The 21,761-nt window shown below is 40.4% G+C and overlaps 2 protein-coding genes across 6 annotated transcripts in view; one reads left to right on the top strand and one right to left on the bottom strand.

Annotated features, from left to right (window-relative positions):
* Positions 1–7,824, top strand: part of MED13 (mediator complex subunit 13) — a 126,165-nt gene extending 118,341 nt beyond the window's left edge. The window contains exons 29-30 of the mRNA XM_050764635.1: positions 3,369–3,469; positions 3,780–7,824. Of these exons, the coding sequence (XP_050620592.1) occupies positions 3,369–3,469; positions 3,780–3,912 (234 nt within the window). The 3' untranslated portion in view covers positions 3,913–7,824. The remainder of the gene's footprint in view (positions 1–3,368; positions 3,470–3,779) is intronic.
* The window catches only part of PTRH2 (peptidyl-tRNA hydrolase 2), a 1,137,200-nt gene that overhangs the window by 596,221 nt on the left and 519,218 nt on the right, over positions 1–21,761 (bottom strand). The gene's annotated exons all lie outside the window — the stretch shown is intronic.

Raw genomic sequence — 21,761 nt, 5'->3', positions numbered from 1 at the left:
AGCACTTTGGGTGGTCAAGGCAGGAGGATCGCTTGAGGCCAGGAGTTCATGATCAGCCTGGACAACATAGTGAAAGTTTGTCTCTCTAAAAAATTTTTAATATTAGGCATGGTAGCACGTGCCTGTAGTCCTAGTAACATGAGAAGCTGAGGCAGGAGGGAGGATCGCATGAGCACGGGAGGTTGAGGCTGTAGTGAGCCATGATCATGCCACTGTACTCCAGCTGTGTAACAGGAGACCCTCTCTCAAAAAAGCAAAACCAAATTTGTTAGCAATGTAACGTGGAGATAAGTCACAAAATGAGATATAAAAGCCCTATGCAGAATTTATTACTGCTGCTGATATTGTTCCAGAATAACAAATTTAGATGTGACTCACTTACTCTTATGTAAACCCACCAGAAGTTGACTGTTTTTAATCACCAAATCATGCTAATTTAAATACTTGCTGCCGGGCACGGTGGCTCACACCTGTAAACCCAGCACTTTGGGAGGCTGAGGCAGGCAGATCACCTGAGCTTGGGAGTTCGAGACCAGCCTGACCAACGTGGAGAAACCTTGTTTCTACTAAAAATACAAAATTAGCTGGAAGTGGCGGTGCATGCCTGTAATCCCAGCTACTCTGGAGGCTGAGGCAGGAGAATCGCTTGAACCCAGGAGGCGGAGGTTCATTGCACTCCAGCCTGGGCAACAAGAGCTAAACTCCGTCTCAAAAAAGATAAATAAATATAAATAAATGCTTGCTAACTGGGCCAGGTGCAATGGCTCACGCCTATAATCCCAGCACTTCAGGCGGCTGAGGCAGGGAGCTCACCTGAGGTCACGAGTTCAAGACCAGCCTGGCCAACATGATGAAACCTGCCTCTACTAAAAATACAAAAAAAGTAGCCAGGCATGGTGGCAGGTGCCTGTAATCCCAGCCACTAGGGAGGCTGAGGCAGGAGAATCACTTGAATCCGGAAGGTGGAGGTTGCAGTGAGCTATCGCACCACTGCACTCCAGCCTGGGTGACAGAGCGAGACTCTGTCTCAGTCAATCAATACATACATGTATACATACACACATGCTAAGTTATTTTTACCTGTTGGAGTAGAAGTTGGATTGTATGTATGCTTTGGTTTCTTAGGGATATATTTTAGTGGGTACTAGACCAATAGGTTTCTTGCTATTTTCTAAACCTGTTGCTATTAAATCTGGATATCTTTGGATCACATCCATTGACTCAATGACATTTGAGATTAAACAGTGGACTTCTGTACCACATTTATAAAGAATACAACAGCTGATGATCTGAATTGATTATTAATGAGATAATATATTTAAAGGGTGTCAAGTAATAGCTTCGTCATATGACATTTCTTCCTCTTCCAGTAGATGTGCAGTGGTCTATAAAGATCTCATTACAAGAACATATTCTCAGCCGGGCGCGGTGGCTCACGCCTGTAATCTCAGCACTTTGGGAGGCCAGGGCAGGCAGATTACAAGGTCAGGAGATCGAGACCATCCTGGCGAACACTGTGAAACCCTGGGATTAGCCAGGAGTGGTGGCGGGCACCTGTAGTCCCAGTTCCTCAGGAGGCTGAGGCAGGAGAATGGCGTGAACCCGGGGGGCGGAGCTTACAGTGAGCTGAGATGGCACCACTGCACTCCAGCCTGGGCAACAGAGCAAGACTCCGTCTCAATAAAAAATAAATAAATAATAAATAAATAAGAACATATTCTCAAGGGATTTTCTATATACTAGTAGTCTGTGGTGTCTCCACAAAACAAAGGGTTCTTTGTGGTCCTTTGGGAGGGTGCTACACATGCTATCTGTCCTCTTTTCTAGTCATAATACATGTATGCACACTAAAGTCTCTGAAAAACAGAGGTAAATAAAATAGTTTACCTAGCATTTCCCAAACTTATTAATACACAAGGAAAGGATTATTTAACACCTGCTAATAGTTTATGACCTTAGTTTATGTTTCAGGGGATGTGCTTCAGGAAACACAAGTTTACAAAAAGTCCAAGGGACTATCTAGAGCCTTTCCTACTCAGTATTTATTTGCAGAAAGGATAGTGTAAAGCGGACATTCACTGTTAGATACATTGTAACAAGATTAGGACTTCTGGTTATGAACTACCACCTAAAGCATAATTTACTATAAGTTTCGTTCACTTTTTTTTTTCGTATATCTCAGTTTTATACTGTAGGCAGTAAAGCCACCTGATTTGTTTCTCTTTGCTTGGAAATATAGCAGGTTGTTAGCTAGATTCCTTTTTATCATAGGAATAGAGTACTGGTACTAATTACATTTTAAAAATTTGTAGTGATTTGCAGTGTGAGACTTGCTTATAACTCCATAAATCAAGAGTTTGTAGACAGTTCACACATAGATATCTTTGGTTATATTCCTAAATATACTGTACGAGTTTTTACATATATTGCAGTTGCATAGGAGAGAGCACCTAAATATAAAATAGTACCTTTTACAGTATACAGAATGAAATCTACCAAGAGTTACTGCAGTGAACATCACCATTGTTTTGTCATAGCTTTTTAATACTATATTGACTTACATATATTGACTTATAAACAAAATGACCCATTTAATTGGAGTGTGGAGTAGCTCATTCCTTTCTCCCACTATTCATTGCCATATCTAAATGAGTGTGCCAGTTTTTACTAATCCTCTGTTATGAAATTGAGTGGGCAAAGCAGGCATCTGTGCATCGTATTACTTAGGGTGTTCTCAGTTCAACCCAAGATAGCTTTGTTTAAGGTTTATTGTGCTGTAACCAAACTATTTGCTTATACTTACGCCTGTTACTTTTTTCAGTGCTAGACTTAGGTATGTCTGCATAGTCATAAAGGGTGTCATACCTTACGGACAGACTACTCAGGTTTACTCAATTTAGTGCCTCCTTAAACATTTACGTTGCACATCTAGGCAAATTAGACTTAGCAGATAATTAGAAATTCTTTTTCTAAGGATTATTGTATGGTCTCAAAAACAATAAAGGTAAAGAAAATAGATTCAAAATAAGTTTTGCACCTAAAAATCACTTCTGGCTAGGCGCAATGGCTCATGCATGTAATCTCAGCACTTTGGGAGGCCAAGGCAGGAGAATTGTTTGAGGCCAGGAGTTCAAGACCAGCCTGGTCAACAGAACAAGAAGCTGCCCCTACTTTAAAAAAAAAAAAAAAAAAAAAAAAAAAGTCTATAATGAATTAAAGAAAACAAGCATTTTTATAGTGGCTTTCATTCATAACAGGACTAAAATGTATTTAATCATTTTAGAAGATACACTGGGAGAATAAGGTAAAATTAATTAGCAGATTATTTTCTATTTGGCTGACTGATTGATTACTTGTTACCTTCTTAGGCCTCTTTGCACCTTCACGTGCCTTCAGTGCAATCTGACGAGCTGCTTCACAGTAAACACTCCCACCCACTTGACTCAAATCAGACTTCAGATGTCCTCAGGTACAAGTCTTTTACCCTTAACAATTTGTTACTGCAACTTTAAAAGAATATAGTGTTGATTCTTTTCTATTTTTCTCATTTTTGGCAAGAATTCACAGTTGTATATCACTGGATCTCTAAGCACTGCTATTCTAACATGAGTAATCTACTTTTGAGGATAATTTTTATGGAAATTGCTTCTTTCCCCCCAGGGACTCTCTGTTACACTCTTTTTTAAGGTGACTTTGAGTCTTAAATGCCATAATTGAAAACTGCTTCCAATCTGGATTGGAAATAAATACATGACTTATGCAGTTTATTTACTTTTCAGGTTTGTTTTGGAACAGTACAATGCACTCTCCTGGCTAACCTGTGACCCTGCAATCCAGGACAGACGCTCATGTCTCCCAATTCATTTTGTGGTGCTGAATCAGTTATATAACTTTATTATGAATATGCTGTGATCTTCATTTGATGGAACTGTGCAAGAAAAGAACAAGGAAAAATGGATATTTCGCTGCAGGATTAAGTTACAATTACCTTCTCAGTGAAAGTTATTTGTGATGGGGTCTAATTCTTATTACTTCAACAAATATTGTTTTGACTTGGGGGGAGGGGCTATAACCCTGCTATTTTTCATTGACTCTACTGAACTCTTTAGGATGATGACTGATCATACAAAACGTATTATAACATTTTCGTAGCAAAATTAACCTTTTTTTTTCCAGTCACAGTATTTGTGAAAAGTAATGAGCCATAGTACCCAGTCATGTTAAATGAATATTAAAAGCATGGAGAGGAAACATGAGGAACAATGAATTTCAACATATGGCTTCAGAACATGAAGATGTTCTTGTATTGGATTATAGTATCTAGTATTCAAAAATGCCTGCATCTCTTATTTATTGTAAGTTTTTAAATGTATAAATTGTCTTATATTTCTTAACCTCTTTTATAAAAATTTTCCTAGAAGGTTTATACTGCCTTCTTGCTTTAAAGCAATTGGTCTAAAATATATGTAATCGTCTTAATTAAAAAGTTGCAGTAGGGTTGCTTTTAGAGTATTATTTTTTTGTAAGGGGGTGGGTGGGACAGTAAATTTGTATTGTCTCGATGTACAGTTTAACGGGGATAGAGGGGGAATAATGTCCATGCCATTGTGTGTGGAGGATTTACAGCTAAGCTGTAGTTGCAGAGTACATGTACAGTAATGAAGTTCACTGTGTTTATAAATTGAAAAGGTACCAGGTCTTACAGCATTTTATATATCACATCTTTACAGAATAACATGATGGCAATATACAAGTGGTATTGTTAGGTGGTTTAACTTAGAATAAAATGAGAATTCTTCAGTTATATTTTGTACTATGGTTTAGGGCTATGACTAATATTTCAGGCCATTTCCAGTGCAAGAAACTTAGTTTTACAAGAAAAACCATTTGCTACTGAATGCTTAAACTAATTTTGGTGTTTAATGTTACATGCTTAAATTTTTTTCAGTTTTAACAGTGGCACATTTAGGCATGGGACTATTATTATGAAATTTATTTTCAGGATCTGCTATAAGGTTGAAATTTAGCCCAGCTCTAGGCATTTTACAAATTATTTTACAAGCAGTCACTCTTGATTGTTTGACTTTTTTTTTAAATTAAAGATTGGGAATGTATGTGAGAGTATGCATATGTATGGATGTGTGTGTGTGCGCGCAATCAAACTGTGGTGTAAATAGATTCTCAGTGAATTCTGGTATTCAGACTCTATTCCACTAGTGAAAGAACCATTTTCTAAACTTCCCTTGCCTTTTTTATTTATTTAATTTTCTTGGTTTGGAGATGTCAGTCCCAAACACCAGAGTCTGTACTTTTCTATAACACAGCTCAGATTAAGGTAGGGCATATGCCAAGGAGGTTCTCACCTCCCTAAAGAAGGGACTTGAATTTTAGGGACTTTAATTCACCCCTCCTTCAATACAACTTTCCCCCTTCTTGTTTGCACATGCCAAGATAACTGCTTTTATGCAGGGTGTACCCCCTTGAAAAATCCTTTCTACAGTGCTGCTCACAAAAGAGCCCAAGTTCGCCTCCTACCTGCATTGCTGACTTGAATTCACAGTCGCCGAGTCTACCTATCTTTCTTGGAAGCAGTCTAGCAAAATTTCTATTTGTACGTTCACTAATTATCTACAAGGACAAAATCAGTTGTATTTACAAAACTCTATTTCAGTGGGTTTTTTTTTGGTTTTTTGGTTTTTTTTTTTTTTTACTGAAACTTGTTTTGTGAATACTCTATGCTTAGAATTAAATATCACTTTCTTATGAACGATTTAACTTCTTCAGATTGTGTATATGAAAACATTAGCAAGTCTTGTTTTTTCTATGAAGCAAACACAATTGACAAAGGTTTTCAATCATTTCTTCAAAACTATAATGCAATTCCAATGGTCAGCATATTTTGATATTAAATTTAAAGATCACCTCTCTGCATTTGTTTTTAAATTATGCTAACACACCACACATTATTTTGGTATGTTTTGTTCTGTACTTTCTTTAAAAAAAAACAAAAAAAAAAACAAAAAAAAAAAAAACTTGTCTGAGATTTGAAGGAAAATATGCTTATTTGGAATTTCCATAAAAAGAGTATCCTTTTTATATACTTAATAGTGACTTTACAAAATAAAAGTTATATTCTCAGTTGTTTAAAATCACTAACCTGTGGTAACCACACCTCAGATTGAAAGTAGATTTAAAATCATTCCCTGACAGATTATTTAATGTGGAGCCATAAGGAGGGAACCCAGTATACAATTATTTTTTATTTGGGAATCAGGGAATAGTTCCCAAATATACAATATTTATTGATAAGATTTTTTTTTCCCTTCATATATCCACTCACACTCAATAGAAAGTTACTAAATAATCATTAGAAAAGCTCATAGACTTATTTGAGAAATTAAGCCTTGTGCAGGATGATGGATTTGACTTACTAATGTACTGTCACAGACAAGTATGGGTAGTTTTGTTTAAATGGGTAAGCAAAATATTATGCTTTTTAGCAGTGGATTACCAACACCTTGACTTCTTTGTTACAGTGCTAACATCTTTTTTTTGTGCAGTTATCCATGATTATTAAGCAGGGTGGAAGTTCAGTATTTTGTCATTTAAAAAGATTAGTTATATAATGTCTGCTTCCAGCCAGTGAGAAACATCTAGCCATACCTTTCTTATGCAAGCCATTCAGTTATCAGGACTGTGAATTAACACTGTATGAATAAATTTCTGTACACCTTATTGTTTGGCCAGAAGGCCACCAAGTGTACTTATATGTAATCCTTAAATTTTAAAGTAGCTGTAATTTTTAAATATTTCTAAACTTTTCTTAAACCACTAAAATTAAGCTCTTACTACTTAGTCAACTATCCTCAGCTGTATTCGTACTCAATTGTCAGTATGGCACAGATTACTGTATTAAAATATTCTCCTTTCGTCTTCATACTTACCTTCTGGAGGTAATTTTTTAACTTAATGTGTTACTACAAAGATTTGCAGATCTTTAATCAAGCACTATGTTAATACTGTAATATCAGAATACTATGTTGCATTATTTAAAATGTTCAAATTGAATAGATTAAAAAGTTTTTAAATGCTATTGCATCATATAATTTGCTATTCATCCACTATGGCATTGCATATCAATCAGTTAATACACTTAATGTTGCATGAGTAATATTTTGGTCTGGGTTTCCTCTTAAGATTTTAGTTCGTCTGAATTAAGGAAAAATGTGTTTAATATACATTCTTATTTTGTCCCACCCCTCCAAAAATGAGCTGGAAATCTTAACTTTTTGGGTTTTTTTTTTTTTTTTTTGGTTTTTTTTTTTTGTTGTTTTTTGGTATTTTAATGGGCCCAGAACTGTGGTTTAAATTTTTATGTATGTATTTTCTTTTTTGTGGAGTATAAATTTAAAAACTGGATTTGGGACCTAAAATACTCCTCAGGTTGATGTATTCATGAAGTTTTAAAACAGCTTTAGTTTTCAAAGTAAACTGGATATGTGGACCTTAAAGTTATTGAGTTAAAGCTACAAATTATAACGTCATTACTGGACATGTCAGCATCAACCCTCTCAAAATAGCTTGGTCACTTTATGAAGGGGCGTTTTAAAGTTGTTGTTTAGCAGTGACATTTAATATGGTCCAATTGCTTTTCTTTTTAACGTGACAAAAAGAGAATAAGGAACAAACACTATTGCTGCCGAATGCCATAACACTGAGTTGTACAAATTGTGATTGAGGAAATGAAAAGGTTTATACTTTTTAAAAAAAAACAAAAACAAAAAACAAAACTTCAAATGGAATAAATTATTCATGAAGCCTTCATTGTTGTGTCTTATTCTGTTGAAAATATTTCCATATTAAATTTGTGCAAAATTAGTAGCAATATTTTTGTGTCATTATAAATGGAAAGGGACAGCCTCGAAACTGATTAATGGTCTTTTAATTTCTCTGAGGTATTTTTAAAAGGATTTTAATCACATAAAAATGTACAGTATGTAGAATAATTGTATATTTTATACCTACCAATTCCTTGTAGGCTGGCCAATTAGATATTGTCTAGTCCAAACAAGCTACCTTCAAATATTTAAAGCTTAGCTGTATCCTATTTTTATTTGATCATAAGAATAATGTTCAGAAGTGAGTAATCCATCAAAAATAGCTCTGCCCGTGTTCTGTAAGCACACATTTAAAATATTTTTGTCCAGACTTAAGCCAAGTAAGGACATACCTCAAAATTATTGTGATCATTTTGAAATAGTTTTTGCTACAAAAATTTTAAAAATTATCCTTTAAAAGGAGTTGTATGTTGTTTGAACTGCCTATCCTCAGTTATTTTCTGTCTGACAGATCTTTAATCAAGCACTATTATATTACCTCTGGTTTGTTTCTACCCTTTTTTTTTTTTTTTTTTTTTTTTTTTTTTACTATAGTGAAAAATCAAGGTTTTTTTTTGTTTGTTTGTTTGTTTTTTGTTTTTTGTTTTGAGACGATCTCCTGACCTCATGATCCGCCTGCCAAAGTGCTGGGATTACAGGCGTGAGCCACCACGCCCGGCCCAAGCTTTTTTTTAAAGGGGATGTATTCACTTGTACGGCTACACACATGGACATTTTTATTTTAAACTTCAAAATATATGAAAGTTTAGGAAACGGGGAAAAAAAATTCAGCTGCAGCTACAATAGAGCACCATTATGTATTAGTACATTGATAATTTCGGTACATTTGAAAATTTGGAATACCAAATGATCATAGCTCACTGCAGCCCTGAACTCCTGGCCACAAGCAGTCCTCCTTGCCTCAGCCTCCTGAGTAGCTGGGACTTCAGGTGCGTGCCAACACGCCTGGCTAGTTTTATTTTTTGTAGAGATGGGATCTCGCTATATTTCCCGAGTCTCAAACTCCTGGCCTCAAGCCATTCCTCTTGCTTTGGCCTCCCGAAGCATTGAGAACACAGTCATGATCTGCTGCCCTACCTGGCTAAATCTGCCTTGAATGTATTCCTGAGGTGTCTGTTCTGTTATTCTGCTTTTGCCAATATCTTCCTCTTTACTGTAGGGGAGTTATCAATACTGGACTGAAGATTAAGAACCTCTACCCTTAGTGTACTACAGCTATAACCAGAAATTCTGCTTGAGATTAAATTGATACTGTTAGAGCTTGGTTTTGTTTTGTCTTTTCCTTCTAGAGCAACCCAACAGAACTGTCAAAATTTTCTGATCTTCTGTAAAGTTTAAAGGCTAGGCCGGGCGCAGTAGTTCACTCCTGTAATTCTAGCACTATGGGAGGCTGAGGCGGGCAGATCACCTGAGGTTGGGAGTTTGAGATCATCCTGACCAATATAGTGAAAACCCACCTACTAAAAATACAAAAAATAGCCAGGCTGTGTTGGCTTGCACCTGTAATCTCAGCTACTCGGTAGGCTGAAGCGGGAGAATTGCTTGAACCCAGGAGGCGGAGGTTGCAGTGAGCCGAGATCATACCACTGCACTCTAGCCTGGGCGACAGAGCGAGAAGATCCTGTCTCAAAAAAAAAAAAAAAAAAAAAAAAAAGGTTTAAAGGCTGAAGCTTTAAAGACTCCCTTATTTTGCTCCTACCTACTACAGAGAAAAAAAAAGTGATAAATTTAAATCATGCCACGTGTCTAAGCCACATAATGTCTTAAAGACTTGATTCAGAATACGTGAGTTGGCCGGGCACGGTGGCTCAAGCCTGTAATCCCAGCACTTTGGGAGGCCGAGACGGGCGGATCACGAGGTCAGGAGATCAAGACCATCCTGGCTAACATGGTGAAACCCCGTCTCTACTAAAAAAAATACAAAAACCTAGCCGGGCGAGGTGGCGGGCGCCTGTAGTCCCAGCGTCTTGGGAGGCTGAGGCAGGAGAATGGCGTGAACCCGGGAGGCGGAGCTTGCAGTGAGCTGAGATCTGGCCACTGCACTCCAGTCTGGGCAACAAAGCGAGACTCTGTCTCAACAACAACAACAAAAAACAGAATATGTGAGTTTAAGTCTTGGTTTTGTCATTTTCTTTTTGTTTGGAGCATATCATCACTAAAACCAACTTTCTTCTACAAAAACCACTTGGTCCCTAGAGAACAACTGCATGTCCTTTGTCACTGTGCATGCCACTGCCATCTATCCTGTTGTGCAAACTATAAACTCTTCCTTGTAACCATTCATCAAAAACTATCAGTCTTGTGTACTGTCAAATATGTTCATTTCTATTTCTGCTGTCCTGATCTTAGTCTAAATTAGCATTATTCATTGCTATATAACATATTAGATAAAATGACCTTATCTGAGTGGACCATTACAATAGATAGGTACTCCTATCTGATCTCTACACTCACTGTGGTCCTTGGTAGCTGAAAACCTTTAGCAGCTGCTACTTGCTCTAAAGATGGATACAGTCTCAAAATGGGCCTCTCTACTCTGTTTTCCTCCTTGCTTTTCAGGCATTTGAGTTCCTTGAAAGCCCCATGGGTATTTTTTGCCTTAAAACCTCCACCTGATTTCCACATACACCCTTGCTTCAGATCAGGCTCCCTTGTTACACACGCTTATTGTAATACCCTAGATGGAGTCTTTGTAGTGGTTTTTTTCTTTCTTTCTTTTTTCTTTCTTTTCTTTTTGAGACAAAGTCTCGCTCTGTTGTCCAGGCTGGAGTGCAGTGGCGTGATCTCTGCTCACTACAACCTCTGCCTCCCGGGTTCAGGCAATATTCCTGCTTCAGCCTACCAGAGAGCTGGGACTATAGGCTCACGCTGCCACACCCGGCTAATTTTTTGTATTTTAGTAGAGATGGGGTTTGGCCATGTTGGCCAGGCTGGTCTTGAACTCCTGCCCTCATGTGATCTCCCACCTCAGCCTCCCAAAGTGCTGGGATTACAGGCGTGAGCCACCGTGCCTGGCCAATTGTATGATTATTTGTCATCACCAGACAACTCTATGAGGGCAGAAATTAGGTCTATTTTGCTCATCATTGTATCTCCAGAGTCCAACACAATGCCTAGCATTGGAGTAAGGTATTTAAACATTTTTTAAAAATTTTTTTAAAGAGGCCGGGCGCGGTGGCTCAAGCCTGTAATCCCAGCACTTTGGGAGGCCGAGATGGGCGGATCACAAGGTCAGGAGATCAAGACCATCCTGGCTAACACGGTGAAACCCCGTCTCTACTAAAAAATACAAAAATCTAGCCGGGCGAGGTGGCGGGCGCCTGTAGTCCCAGCTACTCGGGAGGCTGAGGCAGGAGAATGTCATAAACCTGGGAGGCGGAGCTTGCAGTGAGCTGAGATCCGGCCACTGCACTCCAGCCTGGGCGACAGAGGGAGACTCCGCCTCAAAAAAAAAAAAAAAAAAAAAAAATTTTTTAAAGAGACAGACTCTCCCTCTGTCGCCAGGCTGGGGTGCAGTGACACCATCATGGCTCACTCTAACTAACCTCAACCTCCTGGGCTCAAGCAGTCAGAACTACAAGCGTGTGCTACCACATCTAACTAATTTTTGTATTTTTTATGGAGATGGAGGTCTCGCCATGTTCCCCAGCTGGTCTTGGACTCCTGGCCTCAAGCAGTCCTCCCATCTTGGCCTCCCAAAGTGCTGGGATTACAGGCATGAGCCACTGTGCCTGGCCAACTTGAATATTTTTGAATAAAAGCATTTTTGAATTGAGTTTTTGTGATAAAACACCTCAAACTACAGAACTTGACTGAAGTGTGTTTTGCAAATACTTTTAATGAAGTTATAAAATTCTAACTACTTGGGACTCATTTTAATATTAAAAGTAGTTTAGGATCATTGGATTAGGATTCCTCTATTAGGTTTGCCACATTTGTGAACTTGGGCAAAACACTTAACCTCTTGAAGTCACAAGTTGTTCATTTGCAAATGAACATGATAACTATATATTTCTAATCAGCTTTGTTGACCTCAAAGGAAATTGCAAACAAAATTTTGAAAATTATAAAATATTAGCTGGGTGTGGTGGTGCACACCTGTAGCCCCAGTTACTCAGGGAGGCTGAGGTGGGAGCATCACTCGAGCCTAGAAAGTCGAGGGTGTAGTGGGCCATGATCATACAACTGCACTCCAGCCTTGGCGATGCAGTGAGACCCTGTCTTAAAAAAAATTTATAAAAGTGTGAGGGGTTATTGTTTAATACTTATGCTCTCTAGAAGAGCCAAATTCAGAATAAACTAAGGTTTACAAGAGAATGTCTACTTGGAAACATACTTATGTGAACATAATAGATGGATAATTAAAGGCAACAAAAAGGACTTTTAAATATGTTTCAATAAGAGTAAGGATGGGTAAGATACAAAAAGTATTTAGACCTGACTGGACACAGTGGCTCATGCCTGTAATCCCAGCACTTTGGGAGGCCAAGGCGGGAGGATCACTTGAGGTCAGGAGTTCAAGACAAGCCTAGAAAAAAAAAATTAGCCGGGTGTGGTGGCAGGCATCTGTAGTCCCAGCTAGTCAGGAGCCTATGGCAAGGGAATTGCTTGTACCCAGGAGCTGGAGGTTGCAGTGAGCCAAGATCGAGCCGCTGCACTCCAGCCTGGGTGACAGAGCGAGACTCTGTCTCAAAAAATAAAAATAAAAAAATAAGAGCTCTTCAGATTTACCTCCCTTCTGTCCCTAGCCCTACCTCTCCACCCCCAGATCAGCTTGGGTCTTCAAGCTTTAAATAACATGCTTATGACAGAATTCAAACCAAAGATAGTTAACAGATTTCAAGGAGCTAGTTAGTTACTCAAGTCTCTGGATCCACAAGAATTACATCTTGGGTGCTGAAGGAACTTGCAGATATGATTTCAGAAATGGTGTGGGAAACGAAAAGGTCCTGCCAACGTGAAAATGAGCAACTTTCTGTTTTAGTTTTTTTAATGTAGGTCCCAGAAATTCTTTTTTTTGAGATGGAGTCTCACTCTGTCACCCAGGCTGGAGTACGGTGGTGCAACCTCAGCTCGCTGCAACCTCCACCTCCCAGGTTCAAGAGATTCTTCTGCCTCAGCCTCTTGAGTAGCTGGGATTACAGGCGCCTGCCACCACGCCCCGCTAATTTTTGTGTATTTTTAGTAGAGATGGGGTTTCACCATGTTTGCCAGGCTGGTTTTGAACTCCTGACCTCAAGTGATCCACCCGCCTCGGCCTCCCAAAGTGCTAGGATTACAGAATTGAGCCACCGCGCCAGGTCAGGTCCCAGAAATTCTAACAAATTTACCTAACTTTACCAACAAGTTCATTAGAAGCTGGCATAGTTTCACTAAAACACTGTACAGTAAAATAATTTACTATACACTAGTTATGAGATACAAATCTCTAGCCAGGCATGGTGGCTCACGCCTGTAATCCCAGTACTTTGGGAGGGTGAGGCAGGTGGATCACTTGAGGTCAGGGGTTCAAGACCAGCCTGGGCAAAATGGTGACACCCCCCGCCCCTCTACTACAATTACAAAAAAATTAGCCGGGTGTGGTGACATGTGCCTGTAATCCCAGCTACTCAGAAGGGTGAGGCAGGAGAATCACTTGAACCCAGGAGGCGGAGGCTGCTGTGAACCGAGATCATGTCACTGCATTCCAGCCTGGGTGACACAGTGAGACCCTGTTAAAAAAAAAAAAAAAAAAAAAAAAGAGATACAAACCTCTGACCTTAAGCCTTCAGTCTATTTGGAAACACACTTATATAAACATAATTAGTTCTACAAGTCCTCTAAAGTGCTATGAATAACAATGCAGTACATACCTAAAAGAGAGTAACTGGAATCAATCTCTAATTTAATTTAATTTTACTTTATTTATTTATTATTATTATTTTTTAGAGACGGAGTCTTGCTCTGTCACCCAGGCTGGAGTACAGTGGCGCAATGTCAGCTCACAGCAAGCTCCGCCTCCCGGGGTCATGCCATTCTCCTGACTCAGCCTCCCGAGTAGCTGGGACTACAGGAGCCTGTCACCACGCCCGGCTAATTTTTTTGTATTTTTAGTAGAGACGGGGTTTCACTGCATTAGCCAGGATGGTCTCGATCTCCTGACCTTGTGATTCGCTCACCTCGGCCTCCCAAAGTGCTGGGATTACAGGCATGAGCCACCATGCCTGGCCCTCATCTTTTATTTTGACAGTGTTGATAAACTGATTTATGAGAATGAACATTCAGCAGGTTATTTAGTAAAATTCCATGGTTTTTTTTTTTTTAACTTTTAGGTTTAGGGGTACATGTGAAGGTTTGTTATATGGGTAAACTTTTGTCATGGGGGTTTGTTGTACAAATTATTTCATCACTCAGGTATTAAACCTAGTTTCCAATAGTTATTTTTTCTTCTCCTCATCCTCCTTCCACTCCCACCCTCCACCCTCAAGTGGACCCTATTGTGTGTTGTTCCCTTCTTTGTGTCGATGAGTTCTCATCATTCAGCTACCACTTTTAAGTGAGAACACATGGTATTTGGTGTTCTGTTCCTGCATTAGCTTACTAAGGATAACAGCCTCCAGCTCCATCCATGTTCCTGCAGAAGACATGATCTCATTCTTTTTTTATGACTGCCCAGTATTCCACGGTATATATGTACACATTTTCTTTATCCAATCTGTCATTTATGGGCATTTAGATTGATTCTGTGTCTTTGCTACTGTGAACAGTGCTGCAGTGAACATTCACGTACATGTGTCTTTATGGTAGAATGGTTTATATTCCTCTGGGTATATAACCAGTAATGGCATTGATGGGTCAAATGGTATTTCGAGCTCTTTGAGGAATTGCCACACTACTTTTCACATTGTTGAATTAATTTATACTCCTACCGACAGTGTATAAGTGTTGCCTTTTCTCTGCAATCTTGCCAGCATCTGTTCTTCTTTGGCATTAAAAAAAAAAAATTGCAGCCAGGCATGGTGGCTCATGCCTCTAATCCCAGCACTTTGGGAAGCCAAGGCAGATGGATCACTGAGAGTTTGATACCAGCCTGTGCAACATGGTGAAACCTCGTCTTTACTAAAAATACAAAAAAAAAAAATTAGCCGGGCATGGTGGCACACGCCTGTAATCCCAGCTACTCAGGAGGCTGAGGCAGAAGAATCGCTTGAACCCAGGAGGTGGAGGTTGCAGAGAGCTGAGATTGCACCATTGCACTCCAGCCTGGATGACAGATCCAGACTCCATCTCAAAAAAAAAAAAAAAAAAAAAAAAAAAAAAAAAAAAAAAAAGGGCTGGGCACGGTGGCTTGTGCCTGTAATCCCAGCACTTTGGGAGGCCAAGGCAGGCAGATAACGAGGTCCAGAGATTGAGACCATCCTGGCCAACGTGGTGAAACCCTGTCTCTACTAAAAATACAAAAAATTAGCCGGGCGTGGTGCGGGCGCCTGTAGTCCCAGCTACAGATCGCGCCACTACACTCCAGCCTGTGCGACAGAGCGAGACTCCATCTCAAAATAATAATAATAATAATCATCATCATCATCATCTTTGTATCCTTCTAATTGTAGTATATGTGCTGCCAAAGCGATCACTATTTTTTGACTTTTAAAAAATACTCATTCTGACTGGTGTGAGATATCTCATTGTGGTTTTGATTTGCATTTCTCAAATGCTCAGTGATATTTACCTTTTTTTCATATGCTTGTTGGCCACCTGTATGTCTTCTTTTGAAAAGCAGCTGTTTATGTTCTTTGCCCACTTTTTTTTTTGTTTTTTTAGACCGAATCTCACTCTGTCGCCCAGGGTGGGGTGCAGTGGCACGATCTCGGCTCACTGCAACCTCCACCTCCTGGGTTCAAGCAATTCTTTTGCGTCAACCTCCCGAGTAGCTGGGATTACAGGCGCACGCCACCATGCCCGGCTAATTTTTTTTCTTTTTTTTTTTTGTATTTTCGGTAGAAACGGGGTTTCACCATGTTGGCCAGGCTGGTCTCGAACTGCTGACCTTGTGATCCGCCTGCCTTGTTCTCCCAAAGTGCTGGGATTACAGGCGTGAGCTACAGCGCCCGGCCTCTTTGCCCACTTTTTAACGGGGCTGTCTTTTTTTTTTTTTGGATGGAGTTTCGCTTTCGTTGCCCAGGCCAGAGTGCAATGGCACGATCTCGGCTCACCGCAACCTCCCCCTCCCTGGTTCAGCGATTTTTCTGCCTCATCCTCCCGCGTAGCTGGAATTACAGGCATGCGCCACCATACCCGGCTAATTTTGTATTTTTAGTAGAGACAGGATTTCTCCATGTTGGTCAGGCTGGTCTCGAACTCTTGACCTCAGGTGATCCACCTGCCTCGGCCTCCTAAAGTGCTGGGATTACAGCTGTAAGCCACCGTGCCCAGCTGGGACTGTCTTTCTCTTCTATATATTTTTTTTTTCAGTTTCTTATAGATGCTGGATGTTACACATTTGTCAGAAGTCACAGAAGACACAAATGGAAAAACATCCCATGCTGATGGATAGGAAGAATCAATATCATTAAAATAGTCATACTTCCCAAAGCAATTTACAGATTCAGTGCTATTCCTATCAAACTACTAATGACATTCTTCACAGAACTAGAAAAAGCTATTGTAAAGTTTGTATGGAACCAAAAAATAGCCCGAATAGCCGAGGTAATCCTAAGCAAAAAGAACAAAGCTGGAGGCATCAGGTTACCCGACTTCAAACTACGCTATGGGGCTACAGTAACCAAAATAGCACGGTACTGGTACAAAGACAGCCACATAGACCAATGGAACAGAATAGAGAGCCCAGAAAAAAAGGCCACACATTCTACGACCATCTGATCTTTAACAAAGCTGTCAGAAACAAGCAATGGGGAAAATACTCCCTATTCAATAAATGGTGCTGGGATAATTGGCTAGTCCTATGCAGAAGATTGAAGCTGGACCCATTCCTTACACCATAAAATCAACTCAAGATGGATTAAAGACTTAAACATAAACCCCCAAGTTATAAAAATCCTGGAACACAACCTAGGCAATACCATTCTGGACATAGGAACAGGCAAAGATTTTATAATAAAGACACAAAAACCAATTGCAACAAAAGCAAAAAATGACAAATGGGATCTAATTAAACTTAAGAGCTTCTGCACAGCAAAAGAAACTATTAACAGAGTAAACAGACAACCTGCAGAATGGGAGAATATTTGCAAACTATGCATCATGGTATCATTATGCCTGAATCTTTAATTCAACAAAGCAATGTTAAGTGTTGTACTGTGCCTTTGGCAAGGAACTAAAATATGGTCCCTGCTCTCAAAATACTTGCTAGTGGGAGAGACAGAGAAGTTCTAACAATTACAATATAATGTGTTAAGTAGTATGGCTGAAGGAAGCAAAAGGTGCCTTGAGAGCATAGAATAGGGATACCTGGTTAGTGAAGGGGTAGCTGGTTTGTCAGGGAAAGGTCTCTTAGCAAGGGAACACTGGAAGTGAGACTTAAAGGACACTTAGGAGTTTGCATTAAGGAAGAGATTGAAAAGCATTCTATATAGGAGGAACTGTGATGAGAAGGTCCAAGAATATTGAGAAGGTTTTGAGACATAAACAGTTCAAACTGACTAAAATGGCACCATGGTGGGATATGGCAGGAGTCCAAGCTAGAGTTTTAAGTCAAAATCTGTTTTTGGGTTGGGTGCAGTGACTCATGCCTGTAATCTCAGCACTTTGGGAAGCTAAGGTGGGCAGATCACCTGAGGTCAAGAGTTTGAGACCAGCCTGGCCAACATGGTGAAACCCCATCTCTACTGAAAATACCCAAAAAAATTTAGCCAGGCGTGGTGGTGGGCGCCTGTAATCCCAGCTACTCAGGAGGCAGAGGCAGGAGACTTGCTTGAACCCAAGAGGCAGAGGTTGCAGTGAGCTGAGATTACACCACTGCACTCCAGCCTGGGCAACAGAGTGAGACTCCATAAAAAAAAAAAAAAAAAAAAAAATTCCGTCTTTGGGCTGGGCACAGTGGCTCACGCCTGTAATCCCAGCACTTTGGGAGGCCAAGCTGTGCAGATCACTTGAGGTCAGGAGATTGAGACCAGCCTGGCCAACATGGTGAAACCCCGTCTCTACTAAAAATATAAAACAATTTAGCTGGGCGTGGTGGCAGGTGCCTGTATTCCCAGCTACTTGGGAGGTTGAGGCAGGATAATTGCTTGTACCTGGGAGGCAGAGGTTGCAGTGAGCCAAGAGTGAGCCACTGCACTCGATCCTGGGCGACAGAGTGAGACTCTGTCTCCAAAAAATATAATCAATCAATCAATCAGTCCTTTTAGTTCCGTCCTAAGGAAATTGAACTTTATCCCAAAGAAGGGTAGTGTTTTAGTAGTTGGGCTGATTCATAAAACAGTCTCATACTCAAAGAGCCTTGATTGGTGGAGCTATGTCAACCTGGAAGGATGTCTCTAATGCTGAACTAGGAGCCTTGGCTGGACCCAATTCTATTCAATGTTTTATCCATAACATTAATGAAGATATGATCTGCTAAGCTAAAACAGATAGCCAGTATAGAAGAGTCAAAGATCTTGACAGGCTGAAACATGAAAAAATTTTTTTAGATGGAGTCTCACTCTGTTGCCCAGGATAGAGTGCGGTGGCGTGATCTCAGCTCAATGCAACCTCTGCCTCCCGGGTTCAAGTGATTCTCCTGCCTCAGCCTCCCAAGCAGCTGGGACTATAGGCACACACCACCACACCCAATTAATTTTTGTATTTTTAGTAGAGACAGGGTTTCATCATATTGGCCAGGCTGGTCTAGAACTCCTGACCTCGTGATCCACCCGCCTCGGCCTCCCGAAGTGCTGGGATTACAGGCATGAGCCATGGTGCCCTCTGGAAAGACATCTTACAAGATAAAATAGTCACACTATAAAAAGTATTGTGTTGAGCAAAATGGAGCTAGATGTCTTCTGAGATCCTTGTGCTTCTGGAATTCTATGACTATTTCCAAATGACATTGGTCTTCACCTTTTTATAGCTAGGTCTTCTAACTTCTGGAAGCTCAATTACTCTGCAATCTACATTAAGCTCCTAGTATACATGAAACATTGTAGATACTCTAATGTGTTTTTCTCTTTTTTTCATTACTCTGTTTCTCTCTTCCTCCAGTCTGACTGAAAAATAAAGTAGAAGAATAAAAGTAAGCTGGTCAAGCCAGGTGCAGTGGCTTGCTCCTGTAATCATAGCACTTTGGTGGACTGAGGAGGGGGGCGGATGGCTTGAGTCCAGGAGTTCAAGACCAGCTTGGCCACATAATGAAACCGTCTCTACAAAAAAATAGAAAAATTAGCCAGGTGTGGTGACGCACAACCATAGTCTCAGTTACTTGGGAGGCTGAAGTGGGAGGATCACCTGATCCCAGGAGGTTGAGGCTATAGTGAGCCAAGATCGCTCGACTGCACGGCTGCTCTTTTCTTGAGAACTTGTTTCGAAAAGAAAAAAAAAGAGAGGCCAGGTATGGAGACTCATGACTGAAATCCCAGCACTTTGGGAGGCCTCAGCTGGGATTTCCCAGATGAGGTCAGGAGTTCGAGACCAGCCTGGCCAACATGGTGAAACCCTGTCTCTATTAAAAATACAAAAAATTAGCCAGGCATGGTGGTGGGTGCCTGTAATCCCACCTACTCAGGAGGCTGAGGCAGGAGAATTGCTTGACCCTGGGAGGCGGAGGTTGCAGTGAGCCAAGATCGCACCACTGCACCCCAGCCTGGGTGACAAAGTGAGACTCCGTCTCAAAAAAAAAAAAAAAAAAAAATTAGCCAAGTGTGGTGGTGCACGCCTATGGTCCCAGCTACTCAGGAGGCTGAGGTGGGAGGATTGCTTCAGCTTGGGAGGCAGAGGTTGCAGTGAGCTGAGATCATGCCACTGCACTCCAGCTTGGGCAACAGAGCGAGACTCTGTCTCAAAAAAAAAAAAAAAAAAAAAAAAAAACAAAACTTTTATTGGCAAACATTACAGTGTTTCAATGATTATAAAGATTTTTGCTAAAGTAATACAAGGGGGAGAGACTAGAGTCTAGGATGACTTTTAGGTTTCTGGCTTGAGCAACTCAAAGTGTTGGTGAACTGGAAAAGAAGGAGAGAGGGTCTTGGAGAAAGTGTCAGCACTCATTATGTGACACTCCAGCCATCTCATTCAGGCTGGATGTGATTTTCTGTTTCTCCGTAGATCAAGATGGAGATACTGAATCTGCGTGTTGTTTCTCCATTAGTGAACAGAGGATCATAATTAGAGTTGGAAAGGATCTTTAAAATCACTTAGTTCAGGCGGTGGCTCAAGCCTGTAATCCCAGCACTTTGGGAGGCCGAGACGGGCGGATCACGAGGTCAGGAGATCGAGACCATCCTGGCTAACACAATGAAACCCCGTCTCTACTAAAAATACAAAAAAAATTAGCCGGGCGAGGTGGCGGGCGCCTGTAGTCCCAGCTGCTCCGGAGGCTGAGGCAGGAGAATGGCGTAAACCCGGGAGGCGGAGCTTGCAGTGAGCCGAGATAGCGCCACTGCACTCCAGCCTGGGCGACAGAGCGAGACTCCGTCTCAAAAAAAAAAAAAAAAAAAAAAATCACTTAGTTCATACCCACATCTTCCTCTCATTCATCCCTCCAACAAATGTTTGCATTGCCTTCACACTTTTCCTGTGAAATGATCATCCATGGAGATGAAATCGCTTACCCTCTCTCAATTTCCTCAATTGCAAAAGGCGAATAATATTATCTACCTCACAGGATTAAATCAGATAATATATATAAAGCATTTATTATAGTGCCTAGCAACTGTTCAATAAATAAATCCTAAATATTACCTTAAAAATGCCAGTGCAGTACAGTTTGCAACCCATTAATAGATTGTGAAATCAGTTTTAGTGTGCAGTGACAAGCAATTTTTTAAAGAGAAGTAGAAAACATGTAGTGTGTGTGTTATTATACAAAATATTTGTTTCCATGTAAATGTGGGTTTATGTTAAATATTTATATGTTTATATAGCATATAAATTTGTACACTTACACTTATTTTTGTATGTGGATATATACATATGTGTGTTCCGGGTCACAATGTGAAATGTATTACTTTGGGTCAGGTGGAATAAATTTTGAGAAGCATTGCAATACACAATTCTTTTCTTCCTTTGCTGATCTATGTTGAAAGCCATATATTTTTTTTTTTTTTTTTTGAGACAGAGTCTTGCTCTGTCACCCAGGCTGGAGTGAGATGGCATGATCTCCACTCACTGAAACATCTGCTTCCCATGTTCAAGTGATTTTCCTGTCACAGCCTCCCAAGTAGCTGGGATTACAGGTGCCCGCCACCACGCGGGGGTAATTTATATATTTTTTGCAGAGTTGGGGTTTAGTTATGTTGGTCAGGCTGGTCTCGAACTCCTGACCTCAGGTGATCCGCCTGCCTCGGCTTCCCAAAGCGCTGGGATTACAGGCGTGAGCCACTGCGCCCGGCTCAGACTTTATTTTTAAAGAGGTTATAAAGTACTATATCTTTGTAAAATATTTTTATTTCCAGCTCGTAGCACAGTATCTGGTAAACAGAAGATGCCAAATAAACGTTGATCGAACTAAGAACAAGAAATAGTATGAAGACACATAGACTAGCGGTTCTTCATATAGACTAGTGGTTCTTTTCTGAGTGATCAGACTTTCTTTGAGAAGTTGTTCAAAGTTTTGGACCCTCTTCCTGGAAGAAGTGTCGAGCACTCAGTTCTCAATGAATTCCAGAGAATTCCTGAATCCCCGTGCATTACCCCTCTAAGGTTCTACGGGCCCCCCAAGTTAAGAACCTG

This window comes from Macaca thibetana, chromosome 16, assembly GCF_024542745.1.
Source record: "Macaca thibetana thibetana isolate TM-01 chromosome 16, ASM2454274v1, whole genome shotgun sequence".
NCBI lineage: Eukaryota > Metazoa > Chordata > Mammalia > Primates > Cercopithecidae > Macaca > Macaca thibetana.
The sequence above is the reverse complement of the archived record's forward strand: the minus strand, read 5'-3'. Positions and strand labels throughout refer to the sequence as shown.